The sequence below is a fragment of the Hemitrygon akajei genome, chromosome 7 (genome assembly GCF_048418815.1).
Source record: "Hemitrygon akajei chromosome 7, sHemAka1.3, whole genome shotgun sequence".
Taxonomy (NCBI): domain Eukaryota; kingdom Metazoa; phylum Chordata; class Chondrichthyes; order Myliobatiformes; family Dasyatidae; genus Hemitrygon; species Hemitrygon akajei.
Window position 1 is genome coordinate 185395131 of NC_133130.1, and position 22156 is coordinate 185417286.

The window sequence follows — 22156 nt, forward strand, 5'->3', positions numbered from 1 at the left end:
TTAAAACTAACTTGAGTTCTCACTTTCCCCAGTTTGGACAAAACATTAACCCTGTTTCCCTATCCACAGATGCTGCCAGCCCGTTACGATTTCAGATTTCCACCATCGGTTGTTAAAGCTGTAAAACTTTGATCTAAAACCATTAAAGTAGTTTTGTTGCAAAATTATGCTGAACTGTTTGTCTTTAGGACCAAGGTTACAATGACAGTCACAGCATTTGGTGTGTAACTATATGCAGCTAATATATAGGAGGAGTGCTGTCTTTTAACTTGAACTTTGTGACAGGTGGTGGCCACATTCCATCTTGTGGCTCTCCTGTCCTTTAATGAGATTACCTCTAGCTCACATTGTAAGCCACAAAAATATACTCATTTCATTGCTGAAAGTTTCAGCTCACTCAGCCTGGGTTTCTGGTTTCTCTTTCTCTCCTGGCCAAGTTGCAACTTTGTTCTTGTTCGGGACTTCGTCATACAAGAAAACAGAATTTCTGCTACCACATCTGTTAATTATATGATGCACTTCAGTCAGGCTCTCCCTCATCCAAACAGTCCACGTGGTATTGTGCTGCGTCTGAGCCTCTTTCCATTGTTCCACATCCAAATCAATCAACAATCAACTATTACAATTTCCCTATTTGCTTAACTTTATATTTTACACCATCTCACAGATGTAGAGAAAGCTTGAATAATCTTTTATAACCTTTGGGTAAAAGAGTAATTGCAATAGCCATCATATTTAGAATAATTTGAAAAGGCGCTTGCAGTACCAGCATACACCAGATGGTGGTGCTGTGTTAATAATTTAGCTGTCAGCATGGGTAACTCTGCAACAACCTTACTCCTCCAGATTTTTAAAAGTGAGAAATACAATAACTCTTGGACATCGAATTGAAATTTTTATGGTACCTTTAAATTATCTGGAGCTCACTTCCTAAAAATAATTCTAACTGCACTGTGTAAAAAAATTAAATTGCAGCTGCTGAAATCCAAATTTTAAAAGCGTTTAAGCTGACAATATGGACTATGACTCTTTCAATGTTCAAGTATGTAAATGTTACCATTATATTACCTTGAGATTCATTTTCTTGCAGCGACTTACAGCAAAATAAGAAATACAATATAATTCATGAAAGACTATGCATGTAACAAGATGGACAAATAACCAATGTGCAGTAGCAGACAAATTGTGGAATTAAATGAGAAAATAAACAATCCTGAGAACATGAATTGTAAAAAGTCCTTATAAATGAGTCTGTAGGTTGTAGAATCAGTTCAGATTTGTGGTGAGTCTTGTTATCCATGCCAGTTTGAGCCTGATGGTTGTAGGGTAATAACTGTTCATGAATCTGGTGGTGTGGGACCTAAGGCTTCTGTATCTCTTACCCAATGGAAGTATTGAAAAGAGATGGTGAGGTCCTTCATGATGGATGCTTTTCCTTGCATCAGTGCTCCATGTAAATGTGCTCAATGGTGGGGAGGGCTTTGCCTGTTTTGGAGTGAGTTGTATCCACCAGTTTCTGCAGCCTTTTCCCCAGGTGCCACCTGGAGTGATGATTATTTCCAACACTTACTCTTTTATTTCAATTATATGTTATTAAAAAAAATTATTTAGAGATACAGTGCGGAACAGGCCCTTCGAGCTCATTGAGCTGCACCACCCACTGTTTTAATACTGGCCTAATCACAGGACAATCTACAATGACCAGTTAGATCTTAAGACAAGGGAGCAGTATTAGGAGATGTGGGACATCGAGTCTGCTCCACCAATCAATCATGGCTGATATTCTCCCCTCTATCCTCCCCTTCTCAGCCCCACTCTCCGGCCTTCTAACCTTAACCTTTGATGCCATGTCCAGTCAAGAACCTATCAAGCTCTGCCTTAACTACATCCAATGGGCTGGCCTCCACAACAGCTTGTGGCAATAAATTCCACGGATTCATCACCCTCTGGCTAAAGAAATTTCTCTGCATCTCTGTTTTAAATGGATGCCCCTCTAGCCAGAGGCTGTGCCCCCTTGTTCTAGACTCTCCCAACATCTTTCCACATCTACTCAGTCTAGGCTTTGCAACATTCGAAAGGTTTCAATGATATTTCCACTCATCCTAAATTACAGCGAGTACAGACCCAGAGCTATCAAACATTTCTTGTATGATATCCCTTACATTCCTGGAATCAACCTTCAGAACTTCCTCTGAACCCTCTCCAATGTCAGCACATCTTTTCTTAGATGAGGAGCCCAAAACTATTCCAAATATTCAAGGTGAGGCCTCACCACTGCCTTATAAAGCCTCAGCACCACATCCCTGTTCTAGTATTCTAGACCTCTTAAAATGAATGCTAACTTTGCATTTGTCTTCCTCACCACCGACTCAAACTGCAAGTTTACCTTTAGGGTGTTTTGCACAAGGATTCCCAAGTCCTTTTGCATCTCAGATTTTTGGATTTCTTCCCGGTTTAGAACATTTATTTCTTTTACCAAAGTGCATGACCACACATTTTCCAACATTATATTTCATTTGCCACTTCCTTGCCTATTCTCCTATTCTGTCTAAGTTCTTCTGCAGCCTACCTGTTTCCTCAACACTACCTGCCCCTCCACCAATCTTTGTATTATCTGCAAACTTGGCAACAAAGCCACCTATTCCATCATCTAAATCATTGATATACAGCATAAAAAGAATCAGTTCCAACAGCAACCCCTATGGAACACCACTAGTCGCTGGCAGCCAGCCAGAAAAGGGTCCTTTTATTCCAACTCATGGCCTCCTACCAATCAGCCAATGCTTTAACCATGCCAGTAACTTTCCTGTAAAACCACAGACTCTTAACTTGGTAAGCAGCCTCATGTGTGGCACCTTGTCAAAGGTCTTCTGAAAGTCCAAATATACAACATCCACTACATCCCCTTTATCCATCCTACATGTAATCTCCTCAAAGAAATCCAACAGGTTTATCAGGCTAGATTTTCCCGTAAGGAAATCATGCTGACTTTGTCCTATCTTGTCATGTGTCACCAAGTACTCCTTAACTCCATCCTTAACAATTGACTTCAACATCTTCCCAACCACTGAGGTCAGGGTAACTGGTCTATAATTTCCTTTCTGCTGTCTTCCTCCTTTCTTAAAGAATGAGGTGACATTTGTAATTTTCCAGTCCTCTGGCACCATGCCAGAGTCTGATGATTTTTGAAAGATCATTACTAATGCCTCCACAATCTCTAACACTAACTCTTTCAGAACCCTAAGGTGCAGTTCAGCTGGTCTGGGTGACTTAGGTACCCTTAGGTCTTTCAGCACCTACTCCCTTGTAATAGTAACTGGATTCACTTCTCTTCCCTCACATTCTTCTACATCTGGCACACTGCTAGTGTCTTATTTGTCTCCGTTATTATTTCTCTGGCCTCATTTTCAAGCGGTCCTATATCCATTCCCATCTCTTTTTTTTTACATACTTGAAAAAGCTTTTACTATCCACTTTGATATTGGTTGCTTATATTTCAATATTATGATTTAATTTAATTTTTATGAATACAGGGTTTGTGATTGTAACTGTATTTTTAATACAATGTATTTGGTACTATTTTATTTTTTTCTTTTGACTTATAATATATCTTTTTGTACTCTGTATTCCTTTATGCAGAAACTAAGAAAAATATTGAAAAAGAGATATTGTTTGTTAGCTTGCTTTCATATTTCATTTTTTCCCTCCTAATGATTATTTTAGTTGCTCTCTGTAGAGTTTTAAAAGCTCCCCCAATCCCCTGTCTTCCCACTAATTTTTGTTTTGTTGTATGCCCTCTAATTTGCTTTTACATTAGCTTTGACTTCCCTTGTTAGCCTTTTGAGTATTCCTTCAGTTTTGGAATACATCTATCCTGCCTCTTTCTCAATTTTGCCAGAAACTCACACCATTGATGCTCTGCTGTCATCCCTGCCAGCATCTCCTTTCAATTTACTTTGGCCAACTCCTCTCTCATACCACCTCTCTCATCCCATCTCTTCTGGGGAAGGTGGGACCTGTACCGATTGGATGGGTTGCACCTGAACTCGAGAGGGAGCAATATCCTTGCAGGTAGGTTTGATAGCATGGTTCGGGAGGGTTTAAACTAATTTGCAAGGGAGATGGGACCCGGAGCGATAGAGCAGTGAAAGAAGTGCATGGAGTAAAACCAGATCTAACATATAAAGAGGCTTTGAGGAAAGAGAAGCAGAATAAAGGGTGTAAAGGTAGTAAGGTAGAAGGGCTAATGTGTGTGAACTTCAATGCAAGAAGCATCAGGAACAAAGGTGATGAACTGAGAGCTTGGATACATACATGGAATTATGATGTAGTGGCCATTACGGAGACCTGGCTGGCACCAGGGCAGGAATGGATTCTCAATATTCCTGGATTTCAGTGCTTTAAAAGGGATAGAGAGGGGGGAAAAGGGAGGAGGGGTGGCATTACTGGTCAGGGATACTATTACAGCTGCAGAAAGGGTGGGTAATGTAGCAGGATCCTCTTTTGAGTCATTATGGGTGGAAGTCAGGAACAGGAAGGGAGCAGTTACTCTACTGGGGGTATTCTATAGGCCCCCTGGTAGCAGCAGAGATACCGAGGAGCAGATTGGGAGGCAGATTTTGGAAAGGTGCAAAAATAACAGGGCTGTTATCATGGGTGACTTTAACTTCCTGTGGTGAACTACATATACCTGTCTGGACACGCCCCCTGCTGACTGCTCCTGTGGCTCCTCCCACAGACCCCGGTATAAAGGCGATTGAGGCCTGAGCCTGGCCCTCATTCTCCAGGATGTAGTATGGTGGTCAACTACTGCTTGTTCTTTCTTCCAGTCAATAAAAGCCGATATCTCGACTTCACGTCTCAGAGAGAGTTATTGATGGTGCATCAATTTTATTGACTGGAAGTTTTAAAACATGGAAAGCGTTTTACGTCCGGAAAGATTGGATTTGGACCCCCAAGCCCCTGAAGCAGTTCTTGCCTTTGAACTCTGGCTTGCATGCTTCCAATCATACTTGGAGGAGGTTAGTGTAACTGAACCCACTGTTATGCACCGAATTCTCCTCTCGAGGGTCACCCCGAAAGTTTACTCACTTATCTGAGACCTGCCGACCTACCAAGGGGCACTGGACGCCCTTAAGAGACAGTACCTGCGGCCGGTGAACACCGTCTACGCAAGACATCGCTTAGCTATGCGGTGACAGCGGCCTGCAGAGTCGAGCGCCAAGTTTCTCCGAGCCCTACAGACACTCATGCGGACTTGCGATTGCAAAACTCTCACGGTGGAACAGCATGCGGAGCTGCTAGTATGAGACACCTTTGTTACAGGAATCAGGTCAGTGTACGTACGCCAGCGGCTGCTGGAAAATGCCGATCTTACCTTACGCTCGGCGATCAAGACGGCCGACACGCTGGAGGCTGCTCTGCACAACGCTGACGCTGTCCAGCCACGCGACCCCCCGCCAGTTCCGTGAACACCTCAGACCCTGCTGCCGCCAGTTCCCGCGAGCGAATTCGCCAACGCCGCTGCCAGTCGCGATTCCACGAACTCCCCGAACCCGACCACAGCTGCTGCCAGTCGCAAGCCCGCGGACTCGAAAAGCACCCCCGAAAACGCTGCCCGGCCCGAGAAGCGACCTGCTCCAGCTGCGGGAAGAAGGGCCATTTCGCCAAGGTCTGTAAGTCTAAACCATGAGCAGGGTTGGGCAGCGCTGCGTGTGAGGCATGGGGGCCGCCATCTTGCATGCCCGGATGGGGGCGGCCATCTTTGTCGGCGCCAACATGCCCTGCCCCCTACCCACCGGTGCTTACCGGACACCAAGACGGCAGTTCAACTCTGGCCACTGTAACCCTCGACCAAAGCGCCCCACACCAGCTTGCAAGGTCAATGATGGACATCCTGGTGGAGGGGCACAGGACTAGCTGCCTGTTTGACACGGGCAGCACTGAGAGTTTTATTGACCCGGACACAGTGCAAAGCTGCGGACTCGTGACACGGCCGGTAAGTCAGAGGGTCACCTTGGCTTCTGGGTCGCATTCCACAGACATCCGGGTGGGTTGTATAGCAACATTGGTGGTGCAGGGCACAGAATATCAGAACTTTGCGCTACTGGTCATGCCTCAACTGTGCGCGCCTGTGCTATTGGGGCTGGACTTCCAGAGCCACCTCGAAAGTGTGACTATGGCATATGACGGGCCCCTCCCACCACTCACTGTCAGGAATCCTCAGTTTTGTGGGACTTCGCCATATACCCCGCTACTGACCACACACACACACCGAGCCACACATCCCACCCAGCACCATGCCGACAGCTGCGCCACTGACACCACTTGCAGCCTCTCCACCCTCAAGATCCCTCCCCCACCACTGTTCGCCAACCTGACCCCCGACTGTAAACCTGTGGCAACTAAAAGCAGGAGGTACAGCGTGGGGGACAGGGCCTTCATTCAGTCAGAGGTGCAGCGGCTGCTCAGGGTGGGGATCATTGAGCCAAACACAAGCCCTTGGAGGGCCCAGGTGGTTGTTGTTTGGACCGGGCAGAAAAATAGGATGGTCGTGGACTATAGTCAAACCATCAATAGGTTCACGCAGCTTGACGCGTACCCCCTACCCTGCATCGCGGATATGGTCAACCAGATAGCTCAGTACAAGGTGTACTCGACAATAGATCTGAAATCCGCTTATCATCAGCTCCCCATCCGCCCAGAGGACCGCCCCTACACTGCCTTCGAGGCGGGCGGCAGGCTCTATCACTTCCTGCGCGTCCCATTCGCATTCTGTGTCACAAATGGTGTCTCGGTCTTCCAGAGGGAAATGGACCGGATGGTGGACCAGTGCCAACTGAAGGCCACATTTCCATATCTGGATAACATCACCATCTGTGGTCACGACTGGCCGGATCACAACGCCAACCTCCAATGATTTTTCCAAGTGGCCAAAGCCCTGAACCTTACTTATAATAGGGACAAGTGTGTGTTTGGAACCACGCGACTCGCTATCCTTGGGTATGTCGTGGAAAACAGCGTCATTGGCCCTGATCCCGACCGTATGCGCCCCGTTAGAACTCCCTCTTCCCACCACTCTCAAAGCCCTCAGATGGTGCCTGGGCTTCTTTTCCTATTACGCCCAATGGGTCCCCCATTACACAGACAAGGCTCGCCCCCTGGTCAAGTCTACCACTTTTCCCCTCTCTGCCGAGGCCTGCGCGGCCTTCAGCTGCATTAAAGGGGACATTGCCAAAGCAATGATGCATGCGGTGGACGAGACCATTCCCTTCCAAGTAGAGAGTGACGACTCCGATTTCGCGCTTGCTGCTACCCTCAATCAGGCAGGCAGGCCAGTAGCATTCTTTTCTCGTACCCTTCAAGGCTCTGAAATTCGGCACTCCGCGGTGGAGAAAGAAGCCCAGGCCATAGTGGAAGCTATTAGGCACTGGAGGCACTATCTCGCCGGCAAAAGGTTCACCTTGCTGACCAACCAGTGCTCGGTTGCGTTCATGTTCAGCAACCAACAGCGGGGCAAAATCAAAAATGATAATATTTTGCGGTGGAGAATAGAACTCTCCACCTACAACTATGATATTCTGTACCGGGACTGGAAGGCTCAATGAGCCCCCTGATGCCCTATCCCGGGGAGCGTGTGCCAATGCACAGCTTGACCAGCTATACGCCCTCCATGCACATCTTTGCCATCCGGGGGTCACTCGATTTTACCATTTCGTGAAAGCCTGGAACCTGCTATACTCCCTTGAGGACATCAGGACGATGACCAGGGACTGCCAAGTCTGCGCTGAGTGCAAACCGCACTTCTACCGTCCTGAAAAGGCGCAACTTATCAAGGCCACCCGCCCCTTTGAGCGACTGAGTGTTGACTTTAAGGGCCCCCTTCCCTCCACCGACCGCAATGTCTACTTTCTCAATATTATTGACGAGTACTCGCAGTTCCCCTTTGCCATCCCCTGCCCCGACACCACTACCACGTCTGTCATAAAAGCCCTGCGCCAGCTCTTCACTCTGTTCGGATATCCCTGCTATATCCACAGTGATAGAGGGTCCTCCTTTATGAGTGACAAGCTGCGCCAGTACCTGCTGGAGAGGGGCATTGCTACTAGTAGAACCACGAGTTATAATCCCCGGGGAAATGGACAGGTGAAGAGGGAGAATGCCACAGTGTGGAAGGCCACACTTTTAGCCCTTAAGTCAAAAGGGTTGCCGGTCTCTCGATGGCAGGAGGTCCTCCCTGAGGCACTCCACTCTATCCGCTCCCTGTTCTGTACGTCCACCAATGCCACCCCTCACGAGCGCCTATTCTCTTTTCCCAGGAAGTCTGCCACTGGGACCACCCTACCGGCTTGGCTGACGTCCCCAGGGCCAGTGCTGCTCCGGAAACATGTGAGGAGCAATAAATACTCCCCGCTGGTCGAGAGGGTTCACCTTTTGCATGCTAACCCCCAGTATGCCTACGTGGTCTTGCCTGATGGGTGGGAGGACACGGTCTCTGTCCGTGACCTGGCGCCCGCAGGAGCAGCAGACCACTACCCCGAACATTCCACGGTAACTATGAAACCTGTACCCGAGGTGACACCGCGCACACCGAGCCCTACACAGACTCCTCACGACACTCCTATACCGGGCGTCTCGTACGCGCATATACCAGGCGCCTCGCACACGCATGAGAGATCACTGACGCCTAGTGGGCTGACACCTCCAGTTAGGCCGGAACCAGCACAACCACCGTCTCCGGTGCAATCACCACCACCGGCACCTGTGCAATCACCACCAGTACCTGTGCAATCACAGCCGGTGCTACGTAGATCACAGCGACAGATTCGACCACCTGATAGACTTAACCTGTAAATATACTTGTAAGAAACTTCGCCCCATGGGGACTCTCTTTTAAAACAAAGGGGGGGTGAAGGTGGTGAACTACATATACCTGTCTGGACACGCCCCCTGCTGACTGCTCCTGTGGCTCCTCCCACAGACCCCGGTATAAAGGCGATTGAGGCCTGAGCCGGCACTCAGTCTCCAGGATGTAGTATGGTGGTCAACTACTGCTCGTTCTTTCTTCCAGTCAATAAAAGCCGATATCTCGACTTCACGTCTCAGAGAGAGTTATTGATGGTGCATCACTTTCCTAATATTGATTGGCACTTGATTAGTTCCAAGGGTTTAGATGGGGCAGAGTTTGTTAAGTGTGTCCAGGATGGATTCCTGTCACAGTATGTTGACAGGCTGACTAGGAGGAATGCCATACTAGATCTAGTATTAGGTAACGAACCGGGTCAAGTCACAGATCTGTCGGTGGGTGAGCATCTGGGGGACAGTGATCACCGCTCCCTGGCCTTTAGCATTATCATGGAAAAGGATAGAATCAGAGAGGACAGGAAAATTTTTAATTGGGGAAGGGCAAATTATGAGGCTATAAGGCTAGAACTTATAACTAGAAGAATGAAAGGTGGTATGGCGTTCTCAAAGGAATTGAGGGTAGAAGGTGAGAGACCATTTCCCTTGGCTGGAGAATTTTTGTCACTTCGAAGATTCACACTATTGCAGAGAAATTTCTTCTCTCGGGGGCAGTGATTGTCTGGAATTCATTAGAAATATTTATGATGAAAATTAATATTTTAAAGATGGAGGAGTTGAGGCCAACATGGATTAGCCACAATCATATCGAATGGCAAGACAGGGTTGGGGAGCCCACTGACCTATTTCCTTGTGAATCTTTTGAATCTTCTGCACTGTATGCTCAGTCATGGGGCACACATAACGGGTTAGAGCAACAGGTTTTTGGACTCTAAGGAGCCATGCACCCAAGCCAAGATTATGAACAGAAGGTTGCAGATATTTTGTGTCAGTTCAGTCTTTATGAAGAGCTGAAAATGGCTAAGGTACTCATACCTCAAGGCTACCTATGTCCAAGTTTATCTGTGAAGAATTTCTGCATCTATTTCATTCAGGTATCAATGAGATTTACAGGAAGATGTTGTTTCCTGCTTGGCATTGCTGTCTGCTGCACCTCCAACGGTGCCCTTAGGTCAGATACAGGGTCATGAGCCGGGGACCACCGCTCATTGATATTTCATTCACTTAGCCCTGGTCCACCTCCTGGTGGTGTAGCAGTGTGCGGGATGTCTCCCTGCCACCCCCTGCAGCTTTCAATGGCGTTAGTCGGTCCTCCAATTTCTGTCCTTCATCCTCAGCCACAGCCAAAAACTGCCCTTTTCTGCCAATTCTCTGGTGGCCCACTTGAGCCTCACTCCAGTCACTGCCATATCACGGAGTGCCGACGAAGTCCTGGCATCCTACCCCCGCAGGCAGTACTCAGCTGCCAGGTCTGAGTACTTCATCCTCTTCCGCTCGTGGGCAGCCCCCACTCCTTCCTCCTGCGCGATGGTTAACAATGAGGAGGACTGTCTTGGTAGCCGTGGATCACAGTATGATGACTGGGCAGAGAGATGTGGTGGTGATCCGAGGGGAACTCTGCCGAGATCTGCCCTCATGTTCCACTCCTTGCCCGTAAAGAGGAGTCTTGCAGGAGCTCTTGGACAGGTGATTTCAGCGCTTGTACCAGCCTTAACAAATGTGATGAATTGCTGTCTCGCTGGGGAAAAGCTGCTTCTTGCATCCCAGTGCAGGTCTCTAGGATCTCCACAAGCTTCTTTAGGACCTGATCATGCCACCATCTGTAGAGCCCTTGGGACAAGGCAATCTGGCATCCTGCCAGGGTGTGCTGGAGGTTGGCATTGGTGGTATCACAAAGAGGGCAGCTATCCTCATTGCCGAACCACAGGTGAATATTTTGGGGACAGGGCAAGGGGTCATAGGTTAGTTACCCTGACGAGGAAGCCCAAATTGGGGAAGGATCTTTGGTATACAGTCAATATATAAAGAGTTATATCAGAATATGCGATAAAATAGATAAATAAAAGCAGAGCTTTACCTTTGACACTGTGATGGGTTTGAGACAGGTTTGCCCGCCATTTGTGAAGTTGCATGCTACTTCAATCGTGTCAGAGGTACAGCCAAGGTTAGGATCGATCCAGTAAGTGCCTAAACATGGTGTGAAAGGAAAGAGTTCCATTATTGTACCCAAGCAATGATAGGAAGCTGGGAAAGAAAAGGAAATACAAAATGGTCTGTGGTGCAAATACAATGGATCTGCCCAGCAAGGTAAGGATGGGAATTATTGCAGTTAGATGCTTACTAATCAGAACGTATTCTTGAACTGTCTGAAAATGATGAGAGCGTTGAGTAACTCCCTGATACGAGTGGCAGTGGCTGACAGCAATCAAGTCACTGATAATCAAACTTTGGAGCATGTGCATCTTTTGTTCCAGTTGGGCTTGGCTCTACCAGCAGCTTGAGGGCACTCTCCTCTGTCTAGTGAAATTAGTCCTTACTCTCAATAATTTCTCCTTTGGCTCCTCCCATTTCCTCCAAACCAAAGGTGTAGCCATGGGCACCCGTATGGGTCCCAGCTATGCCTGGCTTTTTGTTGGCTTTGTGGAACAGTCCATGTTCCAAGCCTATACAAGTATCTGTCCCCCTCTTTTCCTTCGCTACATCGACCACTGCATTGGCGCTGCCTCCTGCATGCATGCTGAGCTTGTTGACTTCATTGACTTTGCCTCCAACTTTCACCCTGTCCTCAAATTTACCTGGTCCATTTCTGACACCTCCCTCCCCTTTCTTGATCTTTCTGTCTTCATCTCTGCAGACAGTTTATCTACTGATATCTATTATAAGCCTACTGACTCTCACAGCTACCTGGACTATTCCTCTTCCCACCCTGTCCCTTGCAAAAATGCCATCCCCTTCTTGTAATTCCTCTGTCTCCGCTGCATCTACTCTCAGGATGAGGCTTTTCATTCCAGGATGAAGTCTTCCTTTTTTAAACAAAGGGGCTTCCCTTCCTCCACCATCAACTCTGCTCTCAAATGCATCTCTCCCATTTCCCGCACATCTGCCCTCACCTCATCCGCCCGTCACCCCACTCGGGATAGGATTCCCCTTGTCCTCACCTACCACCCCACCAGCCTCCGGGTCCAATGTATAACTCTCCGTAACTACCGCCACCTCCAACAGGATCCCACTATCAAGCACATCTTTCCCTCCCCCCCCCATTCTGCTTTCAGCAGGGATCGCTCCTACGCAACTCCCTTGTCCATTCGTCCCCCCCATCCCTTCCCATCGATCTCCCTCCTGGCACTTATCCTTGTAAGGGGAACAAGTGCTACACCTGTCCTTACACTTCCTCCCTCACCACCATTCAGGGCCCCAGACAGTCCTTCCAGGTGAGGTGACACTTCACCTGTGAGTCAGCTGGTGTGGTATACTGTGTCCGGTGCTCCCGGTGTGGCCTTTTATATATTGATGAGACTCGACGCAGACTTGGAGACCGTTTCGCTGAACACCTATGCTCTGTCCGCCAGAGAAAGCAGGATCTCCCAGTGGCCACAATTTTAATTCCATGTCCCATTCCCATTCTGATATGTCTATCCATGGCCTCCTCTACTGTCAAGATGAAGCCATACTCAGGTTGGAGGAACAACACCTTATATTCCGTCTGGGTAGCTTCCAACCTGATGGCATGAACATTGATTTCTCTAACTTCCGTTAATGCCCCTCCTCCCCTTCTTACCCCATCCCTGATTTATTTATTTCTCCCCCTCCCTTTTTTTCTATCTCTGCCCATCACTCTTTGCCTGTTCTCCAACTCCCTCTGGTGCTCCCCTCCCTCTTTCCTTCTCCCTAGGCCTCCAATCCCATGATCCTCTCCCTTCTCCAGCTCTGTATCCCCTTTGCCAATTACCTTTTCAGCTCTCAGCTTCACCCCTCCTGCTCCTGTCTTCTATTGTTTCGGATTTCCCCCTCCCCCCTACTTTCAAATCTCCTACTATCTTTTCTTTCAGTTAGCCCTGACGAAGCATCTTGGCCCGAAACGTCGACAGTGCTTCTTCCTATAGATGCTGACTGGCCTGCTATGTTCCACCAGCATTTTGTGTGCGTTGCTTGAATTTCCAGCATCTGCAGATTTCCTCGTGTTTGAGCTTGAGGGCTGCCGAGGTTTGTGTACAACTAGGGCTTTGATGTAAATAACACGCTTCTTTAGATATTTCCTGTCTCCACCAAAACAAGTCATCTCCAAAATGCTGATTTCAATACGGGGAAATTCACATCCATCAGTTTGGGACAGGTGGAGGAGTGGGGAGTTATTGGAGAATGAGGCCAGGAGCAGATTTTGTAAGGATCAACAGCAGAGCATAGGAATTTAAAGTAGATAGCCAAAGCACCCGAGGTGATACAGCAAAACATTTTTATATGTGTTCTGCTTTTTAATGCTGAGCGCATTGTTTGAAACAGTGGTGAAAGATCTAATAGAAAAATTGAAAACAGAATTGGATGAACATGTAAAGGGGAAAAATATCTGTGGGACACTGGCAAAGAATAAAGGAGTGAAATCAGCTGGACAGCTATCAAAAAGCTGGCACAGTCAAATGGATTGAATGTCTGCCATTGGCACTGTTTTAGTCATTATTACTAGGATTTACCTTGCCCAGTAACATTGGGATGGAGTGGGGAGGTGCTGTGAAGATATGCAAAGTGTGGAATGAGCTGCCAGCACAAGTGGTACGTGTGAGCTTGATTTCAACGTTTAAGAGAAGTTTCGATAGACACATGGATGAGTGGGGTATGGAGGCCTATGGTCCCGGTGTAGGTCTATGGGACCTAGGCAGTCTAAGTGGTTTAGCATGGACTAGACGGGCCAAAGAGCCTGTTTCTGTGCCGTGCTTTCCCATAACTCGATGACTGTATTAGTAATAGGAATCAGAGTTAGTGCTAGGGCTGGACTTACCATCGTTCATTCGCTGCTCACAGTTCATAAGGTCTCGGCAGACCCGGGCTGGATTGTCTCTAGTGCCCAGAGGGTTCTTTATGCTGTGGATAAGATTACTGAGGTAGTGTAGGGTCTTAAAGATCTCTGCTCCCTGGTCAATCAAAGGTAGGTCTGAATTCTGATAGTTCTGTGGCAGGGAAACAAATGCTGACTTTAATACCTGGTTACATTTTTCACGATTAATTTTGTAATAACTTTATTACAGAAGATATGAAATGTTAGTTTTAACTGATAAAGATTTAAATGTGCATTGTTACCTCTGTCCTGAGTACAGCTTTGGATTCAATATACGCTTGTAAAGCAGCACCTAGATCTTCAGTTTTCTGAAGAGGTAAGTGGTACAACATAAAAACATAATACATTTGAAATGCAATCACAGAATTGGGACCGAAGTGAGAAACTCTTGCAGAGTTAGTAATGGGCAGAGTAATTTTAACTACTTCAAAAGTACATTGGATATATTTAATGTTTTTTGGTCACTGTACAACAAACAATGTATTTATAGATTACCCTCTATAATCTGTTATTGCATCTGGAGAACAAATGATGTTATTTTGTAATACTACATGATGAATTGTAAATTGCAGTAAATATTTAATTCACCCAGTTAACTTGTTATAATACAGGTTTTTTATCATGAAATAATCCATCTGTGATCATCTCTCAGTGAGAACAAGGCAGATTCATAATGTGTGGCTTTGAAATACATGAAGAAGTGAGTAGACAACTTACAAGTGCGTCTGGAATTCCAGGAGGGCCCTGTTCAAAAGATCAAAACTTAGTTAACCACCAAAAAAAAACCTATTATGACACCAGCAAACAATGTTTCCAACAGATCATATAAAGTTCAAAACATGCAATTCTATTGTTATAATTTTAAGAGTTGGGGAAAAAAAACCTCAAGAACTTACTGGTGGTCCAGGGAGTCCTCGAGGGCCCATGGGACCCTAAAAAGTTAGAAGGTATAAAAGTACTCCATCATTTTCTAGTATTAGGTTCAACAGAAAAAATGATTTTGTAGGTGTTGTAATGATATTTTCTAATGGGTGTTAAATCTGTAGTGGTTTTATACCACCTGATTCTAATGAACACGATTAGATAAAACTATTTTTCCAATAGACAATATAGAATATTCACATAGACAATAACTGAGCAGAATTGGCTCTGTTTCTATGACGAGCAAATGGGATACGATGCTAAATGTGTACATTTTGCCAATATATTATGAACGTGTACTCAGCAGGGCTAAACTGCAGCCAGTTATGGGAAGATTTCTGGACTACTTTCCCCTCTTTGTGGAACTGCTCGTAACTTGCATTAAAATATTAAACAAAAATAATGTTGGGGCTGATCAGCAAAACACAGGTTAGATAAAGAATGTTATAATCTGAAAAATTAAGAGGAATATCTTACCTTTGGCCCTTGTGGCCCCTGTCATTCAGACGAGGAACAAGAAAAAAAATTATAGGTATTGATGAGTAAGAAAGTCTCAGAAGTATTTTGTACGTAACCAACTGTCATCCACCATAATGGTTAATTACAAAGCACAAATCTCTATCTTCTGAACTGCTGTCCCCAACCTATGTGGAACCTAGTTAAAATCAACATGTGGAGTAATTATGAACTCAAGTGAGGTGTAATAGCTAGTTCTAGCAGGCCTGTATGCAAGACCTCTGATAGAGAGGCACAGAACATTTGTGGTTTACTCCAATATATCCAGTCACTCCTAAGCATGAGGAGGACTGGGGTTCTGGCTGGAGGCTGCAAGCTTTATTTTTTCATATATAAACAATGGCTATAATGATTCACAGGTACCCAAGCAGTAGAAAGAAAATTAAAAAGACCTGAAAATAATTACAGAGCTACTTGGACCAAGAAGTGTACTTCTCAGAATCAGAATCAAGTTTATTATCACTGGCATGTGACGTGAAATTTGTTAAGTTAGTAGCAGCAGTTCAATGCAATAAATAATATAGAAGAAAAAAATAATAAATAAATAGGTAAATCTTATTCAGTATACTTTATACAATATACATATATTAAATAGATTAAAAATTGTGCAAAGAACAGAAATACTATATATTAAAAAAAGTGAGGTAGTGTCCAAGGGTTCAATGTCCCTTCCCTTCCCTTCAAGTTGTTTTCCATAGTTGCAAGGTGAAGGAGCCTGAACCTGCTGCTGTTCAGTGTTAACCAGCATCAGCTGCTGGCATTTCAATGTAAGAAAGAATCACCTTCCACTTTGCAACAACATTGAGAACAAGCACACAACCTAAGAAGTATCCACCTCACTGCCTGTGATGTGACCTCCTCTACTGATCTCACCACTGAGCTGATGCCAGGATCTGAGCACCATTCCCGAAGCAGCACCCCACTAATCTCAGCCTTCCTGCCCGAAAAAGATTCATTTATTTCTAATCCTGTTTTCTGTCCACTAACCAATCTACAATCCAGAGTCACCGTCAATATTGTGAGACACCTTACTGAAGACCTCCTGAAATTCCAAATATACAGATCTGCCGATTTACACGTAGAATCTTAATAGATCCATCTGAACCTGCCCTGTGCTACTATCACTTCCCAAATGCCCAGTAAATATTTTCTAATAACAAACCTCACCACTTTTCCTGTCAGGATAACAGATCCACAGTTCTCTTTTTTTTCTCACTCTCCCTTTTGTAAATAATAGAACTGTATTTGCTACCTTTCCATCTATGAAACAATTTTAGATAGAACCAAATTTTGGAATTATCACTGCATCCACGGTCTACAAAGCTGCTGGTTTCAAAATCGAAAGTAACCTATCCCTTTGTTGGATTTTCTAGAAAGGAAGCACAGGAATCAGGTTGCTGGTAAGTTGAAAAGAATGGAGCGAACATCATTAGCTGAAGCTTATGCTGAAACATCAGCATTTCTGAATAGAACGTAGAACAGTACAGCACTGTACTGAACAGTTGTTTAGCAGAGGACTGGATTTTTACTCTTTATAAAGTTTTATACATTGCCATTACTATTTGCAAAATCACAATTTCTGTTCTTTGCTATTTCTCAGCTTCCCCCAAACTGATTCTATGTTTTGATTTTCCTAGCTCAGATCCCTTCTTTTTATCCTTTTCCTTATTATCTTCCTTTTACATTTCTATCTCTTCTAAGAGTGAAGTATTCCTAGTTTCGATCACTTTGGATCCGCATCTGTACAAATAGATCACAGTCATTCATTTGTGTTACTGTCTGGGGGCAGCGTGGTAGTGCAGTGGTTAGTACAACGCTTCACAGTACCAACAGCCCGGGTTCAATTCCCGCCGCTGTCTGCAAGGAGTTTGCACATTCTCCCTGTGACTGCATGTGTTTCCTTTGGGTGCTCTGGTTTCCTCCAAAGACATACCGATCAGTAGATTGATTGGTCATTGTAAACTGTCCCGGGACCAGGCTGGGGTTAAATCAGAGGTTACTGGGCAGTACGACTCGAAGGGCTGGAAGACCCTACACTACACTGTATCTCAATAATAAAAAAATTATATTTCTTTGGGCTGATTACAGGTACTGCATGCATTCAAAGAAAGAGGACTTTATACTTTTTTTCCCAGCTTTTCTCTGACTGGAGATGCACTTTATTGTTTACATGCTCTCCCTGTTTGGTCAAGTCTGGTTACTGTTACCCAATTTGCTATTTAGCAACATCTTGATGTATTTTCTCTTTAACTTTCTAAATATCCCTCGACTAGGGCCAATGGCCCAATCTCCCTTCTATTTCTTATGTTCTATTGAACAATATTGATAATTATGATCATAATCAACACTACATACAATTAATACTAAATCACATCCTGAACTGAAACTAATCTCAAATTGAAGAGTTAGAATTACTTATCAAGTAGAGAGACTAGCTTTTAAGCTTTTCCAATGTTGATCTTACCGTGTCACCTTGATTTCCTTTATAACCTTTTGGACCCTACAAATCAATAAGGAAAAGCATTTCTTATTTCTAGATTAGCATTAGAAGAGAATGCAAATCCCAACAATTATTCAAACCATTATTTTATTCAACTATAAAGGCAAAGGAAAGAATACTTACAGGATGTCCCTTAGGACCTGTCAAACCGAATGGACCCATGATGCCTTCTTTACCCTGGACAGGAAAGAGAATTTATCCTCTGATACCAGCAGTTTACAAACACGATTTTATTTATTGCCCCAGTTTAAATTCCCACGCAGAATATTGTGGATGATCAAACACCCAAACCCAGCACAGCCCCCACTTGTCCCATTAAGCCTGTCTCAATGCGGTGGTGGACCCAGCGGACCTCGGGAGCTGCCGCCCGCAGTGTTTACGTTCCATCGGGGGGGGGGGGGGGGCTGGCGGGGTCAGGGTGAATCTTACTAAGAAAAATTTAAGCCTAATACAAAGTTAAACACCCAACACAGTGTCAACAGCAACGACTTAAAATGGCGGACGGCATCGTGATCCGACTTAAAATGGCGGACGGCGTTCTCCTTCCTCGGTTCGTAAGTACGAGTTGTCCGTAAGTCGGACGTTCGTAACTCGGGGACTACCTGTATATAACATACATAATATATATAGAAACAAGACAATGTTTCTCCGAACCAGGGTGTAAAGTGCAGTAGTACATGTAACACACAATAACTTATGAAGGTGAGGATATTTCTATATACAATTATTTACAATGTAAAATTGAATTTTCTGCAATATGTAACTACTTGCCATTAATCCTGGAGGCCCTTTTGGACCTTGGATCCCAGTAAAACCTACATCTCCAGGATGGCCCTAAATGGAAAACAAATAACAAGTGCTGAAATGTTGCCTTCATTCTAATTTACTTCCACATTCATAAGTAAGATCATCTGACTGAAAATGTCAAGATACACTTAAATGCAATGAAGAATAGAGTTGCCAGTTATTAAGTAATTGGTCTGACCATCCCATGATATAATTTTCCTGTCGTTGATTTTGCTGGATGGGAAACTTCAGGCTGCTAAGTGCAGAAGTCAGAAACTTCTGAAGCTTTGCTTATTGTCCAAGGACAAACTCAGAAGCTTCCACTATTGTGTTAAGCCTGCCAAATACTGGTGGAGTCTTCAATAGGACTGTGGCATTGTTAATGAGAAGACAGTTACAAGTCTACATCTATTTAGACACAGATATGTCAGGTCTCACCAACATAGAGGAGGCTGCATCAGGAGCACCAGTTACAGCAGATGACCCCAACAGATTCATAGGTGGAATGTTGCCTCACCTGCAAGGACTCACCTGGAAAGACTGGAATGACAGTTCTTCCAGGTCAGGCAACATTTCACCTGTTGGTGTACTCCCAACATGGCCTCCTCTACATTGGTGAGACCCAACATAGTTTGGGGGACCGTTTTGTTAAGCACAAGCAGAATTTCCTGGTGGAAATGTCCAATTCCCAGTCCCGGTCTGACACATTGGTTCATGCCCTCTTCTACTGCCACGATGAGGCCACTCTCATGTTGGAGGTGCAACACCACATATTCCATCTGGGTAGCCTCCAACCTGATGGCATGAACACCTATTTGTCTAGCTTCCAGTAATTTTCCCCCTCTCCCTTCCCTCTGCAGCTCTCCTCTTTCTCCTCACTTGCCTCTAAACTTCACCTCCTCCTTCCCTTTCTCCCATGTTCCACTCTCCTCTATAATCAATCTTCTTTTTAAGCCCTTTACCTTTTCCACCTATCACCTCCCAGCTTCTTACTTCATCCCCACTCCCCCGGCTTGACCTATTACCTTCCTGCTTGTATTCCTTCCCCTCCCCCACCATCTTCCTCCTTCCTTTCCAGTCCTGATGAAGTGTCTTGGTCCAAAGCTTTGACTTTCCATAGATGCTGCCTGACCTGCTGAGCTCCTCCAGCATTTTGTGTGTGTTACCCTGGATTTCCAGCATCTGTAGAATCGCTTATGTTTATAGTTTTAGATAGGATATTGGTATTGGTTTATTATTGTCATATGTACCAACATACAATGAAAAGCTTGTCTTGCATACTGTTTACACAAATCAGACCAGATCATTACACAGTGCATTGAGCTAGAATAGGTAGAACAGTAACAATGCAGAATAAAGTGTAAAAGCTACAGAAAGAGTGCAGTGCAGGACCATAATGAGGGAGATTATGAGGCCAAGAGTCCATCTTATACAAGTTGTCTGTTCCAGTGTCTGACAACAGTGAGATAGATGCTGTCCTTGAGCCTGGTGGTATGTGCTTTCAGGCTTTTGTATCTTCTGCCTGATGGGAAAGGGGAGAAGAGGGAATGTCTGGGGTGGATGAGGTCTTTGATTATTATGCCGGATGCTTTATTGAGACAGCGAGAAGTAGAGACAGGTGACCGGCAAGAGTCAAGGGTACAGATACAGTGAGGACTTTGTAAGGGTACATGGACTTTGTGCCATGTCATGTGATTAGTGTGAAATATGGGCACAGAACTTCAGCAAGTCAGGAGACCTTGCTTGGAACGATCAAGCAGCTACACAGCCTTAAAATGCCCATTCTAAATGGTTTGGGGGGGTCTAAATGTTACATTATAGGTTTGTTGTGGAGAAAGTGATTGCTCTGAAACAACTCCTAATAGAACACCACTGAGCCACATGACTAACTCCCTAGGCAGGTCAATAACTCTACGAGCTTTCGCTGCGCTTGGTAACGAGGGACTTTTCAAATGCCTTCTCAAGGTGCACATGAATAACACCACTAGAAAATTATTTCGGTATTCTACTTCAGTCACCTCTTTGAAAAAGTCATGACCTACCCTTTACAAATCCACAATAAAACAGAAAATGTGGAAATACTCAGCAGGTCAGGCCGCACCTGTGGAGAGAGAAACAGAATTAACGTTTCAGGTCAATGACCTTTCTGTTTGACCTGCGGAGTACTTCCAGGATTTTCTGGTTCAGATTTCCAGCACTTGCAGTTTTTTTGCCTTTACAATCGATCCTGGCTCACCCTGACCAACCGGACATTTCCAGGAATACAATTACTTTACGCTTAATTGCAGACTCCAGTAATTTCCCAACCACAAATGTTACGCTAACTAGAATATTATTCCTTGGTTTTCCTCTCTCATTAAAATATTGTAAAAGCAAAGGGAAAATTTCAATCTACAGGAAGTGCTTCCCAAGAAACTCTTGTTTGGTATCCGAGTTTTGCCATGTAAGGTATATAAATGCAAACTGTTGTTGCTGCTGCTATCCAGATGTTGATAGCTCTGCTGTGAATGTTCATCCATTTCATTTCCTTCAGCTCTGCATCATTTACAAATCAATTTAGAATGGGAACTTAACCTTGGTCTGCAAAGGCCGATATTAATTGATACTCATTGGGATGGGCAATTAGAAGCTTCTGTAAAGTACAGATTCCAAAGATTATAGATGTTTCGTTACATGGATGCCAGGAGAACAGTAGACAGCCAGAGATCTTTCTTCCCCGATGGTGGAAATGGTTAATATGAGGGGACATAGCTTTAAGGTGTCTGGAGGTCAGTACAGGGCGATGCCAGAGGTAACTTTTTTTCACACAGAGTGTAGTAGGAGCAAAGAATGCAATCCAGGATGGTGGCGGTAGAGGCGGTACTTTAGGGACATTTCAGAGATTCTTAGAGAGCACATGGCTGAAAGAAAAGTGGAGAGCTATGTGGGAGGGAAGGATTTTAGTGTAGATTTAAAAATCGGCATAATATTATGGTTTGAAGGGCCTGTGCTGTTTTATATTCTAACAGTTCACATTAATTACCTCTTTAATCTAATGCATCAATCCCAAATTACTCCCAACGTGGTTCAATCATTCCATTACTTTTTAGCTCAATGACTGTACCTCCATCAACTTCCCACCCTCTCTTCCACCTGATTATTCACCAGGCCTCTCCATTCTAACCATCCAAAACTGACAATGTAGCAGGCTTCAATTCAGTAGAAAAGGCTTGCTGACCTTTACTGAAAAGGTAAGTGAAGCTAAATTATTTGTTTTTATCTTTTATAACCTATTAGTATTTTAAATTAATTTGCATGGAGAAAAAGTTCATTTATAAATTTTAAATGTTTTTAAACTTATTTTTAAAGTGTCGCAGTGACACCTCCAGGACTTTGTGAGTGAGTGCTCATATATAGCTTGTGTGGTTATGGAGATGAATGGGAACTGTGGGCTGATCTAGCCATTACTGTTGCTGGCCACACAGAAAAGAAAATCATGAAATGTTTGGGAAATTAATGCTAAAATCATGTTCAACTGTGTA

General features: G+C 44.7%; 1 protein-coding gene across 4 annotated transcripts in view; it reads right to left on the reverse strand.

Annotated features, from left to right (window-relative positions):
- The window catches only part of col27a1b (collagen, type XXVII, alpha 1b), a 591175-nt gene that overhangs the window by 20386 nt on the left and 548633 nt on the right, over positions 1 to 22156 (reverse strand). For all 4 annotated transcript variants that reach the window (XM_073052881.1, XM_073052882.1, XM_073052884.1 and 1 more), the window contains exons 51-59: positions 18621 to 18683; positions 17973 to 18026; positions 17814 to 17849; positions 15311 to 15328; positions 14809 to 14844; positions 14630 to 14656; positions 14155 to 14220; positions 13856 to 14024; positions 10940 to 11049 (exon numbers count right to left, since the gene is read on the reverse strand). In XM_073052881.1, coding sequence (XP_072908982.1) covers positions 10940 to 11049; positions 13856 to 14024; positions 14155 to 14220; positions 14630 to 14656; positions 14809 to 14844; positions 15311 to 15328; positions 17814 to 17849; positions 17973 to 18026; positions 18621 to 18683 — 579 coding nt within the window. The remainder of the gene's footprint in view (positions 1 to 10939; positions 11050 to 13855; positions 14025 to 14154; positions 14221 to 14629; positions 14657 to 14808; positions 14845 to 15310; positions 15329 to 17813; positions 17850 to 17972; positions 18027 to 18620; positions 18684 to 22156) is intronic.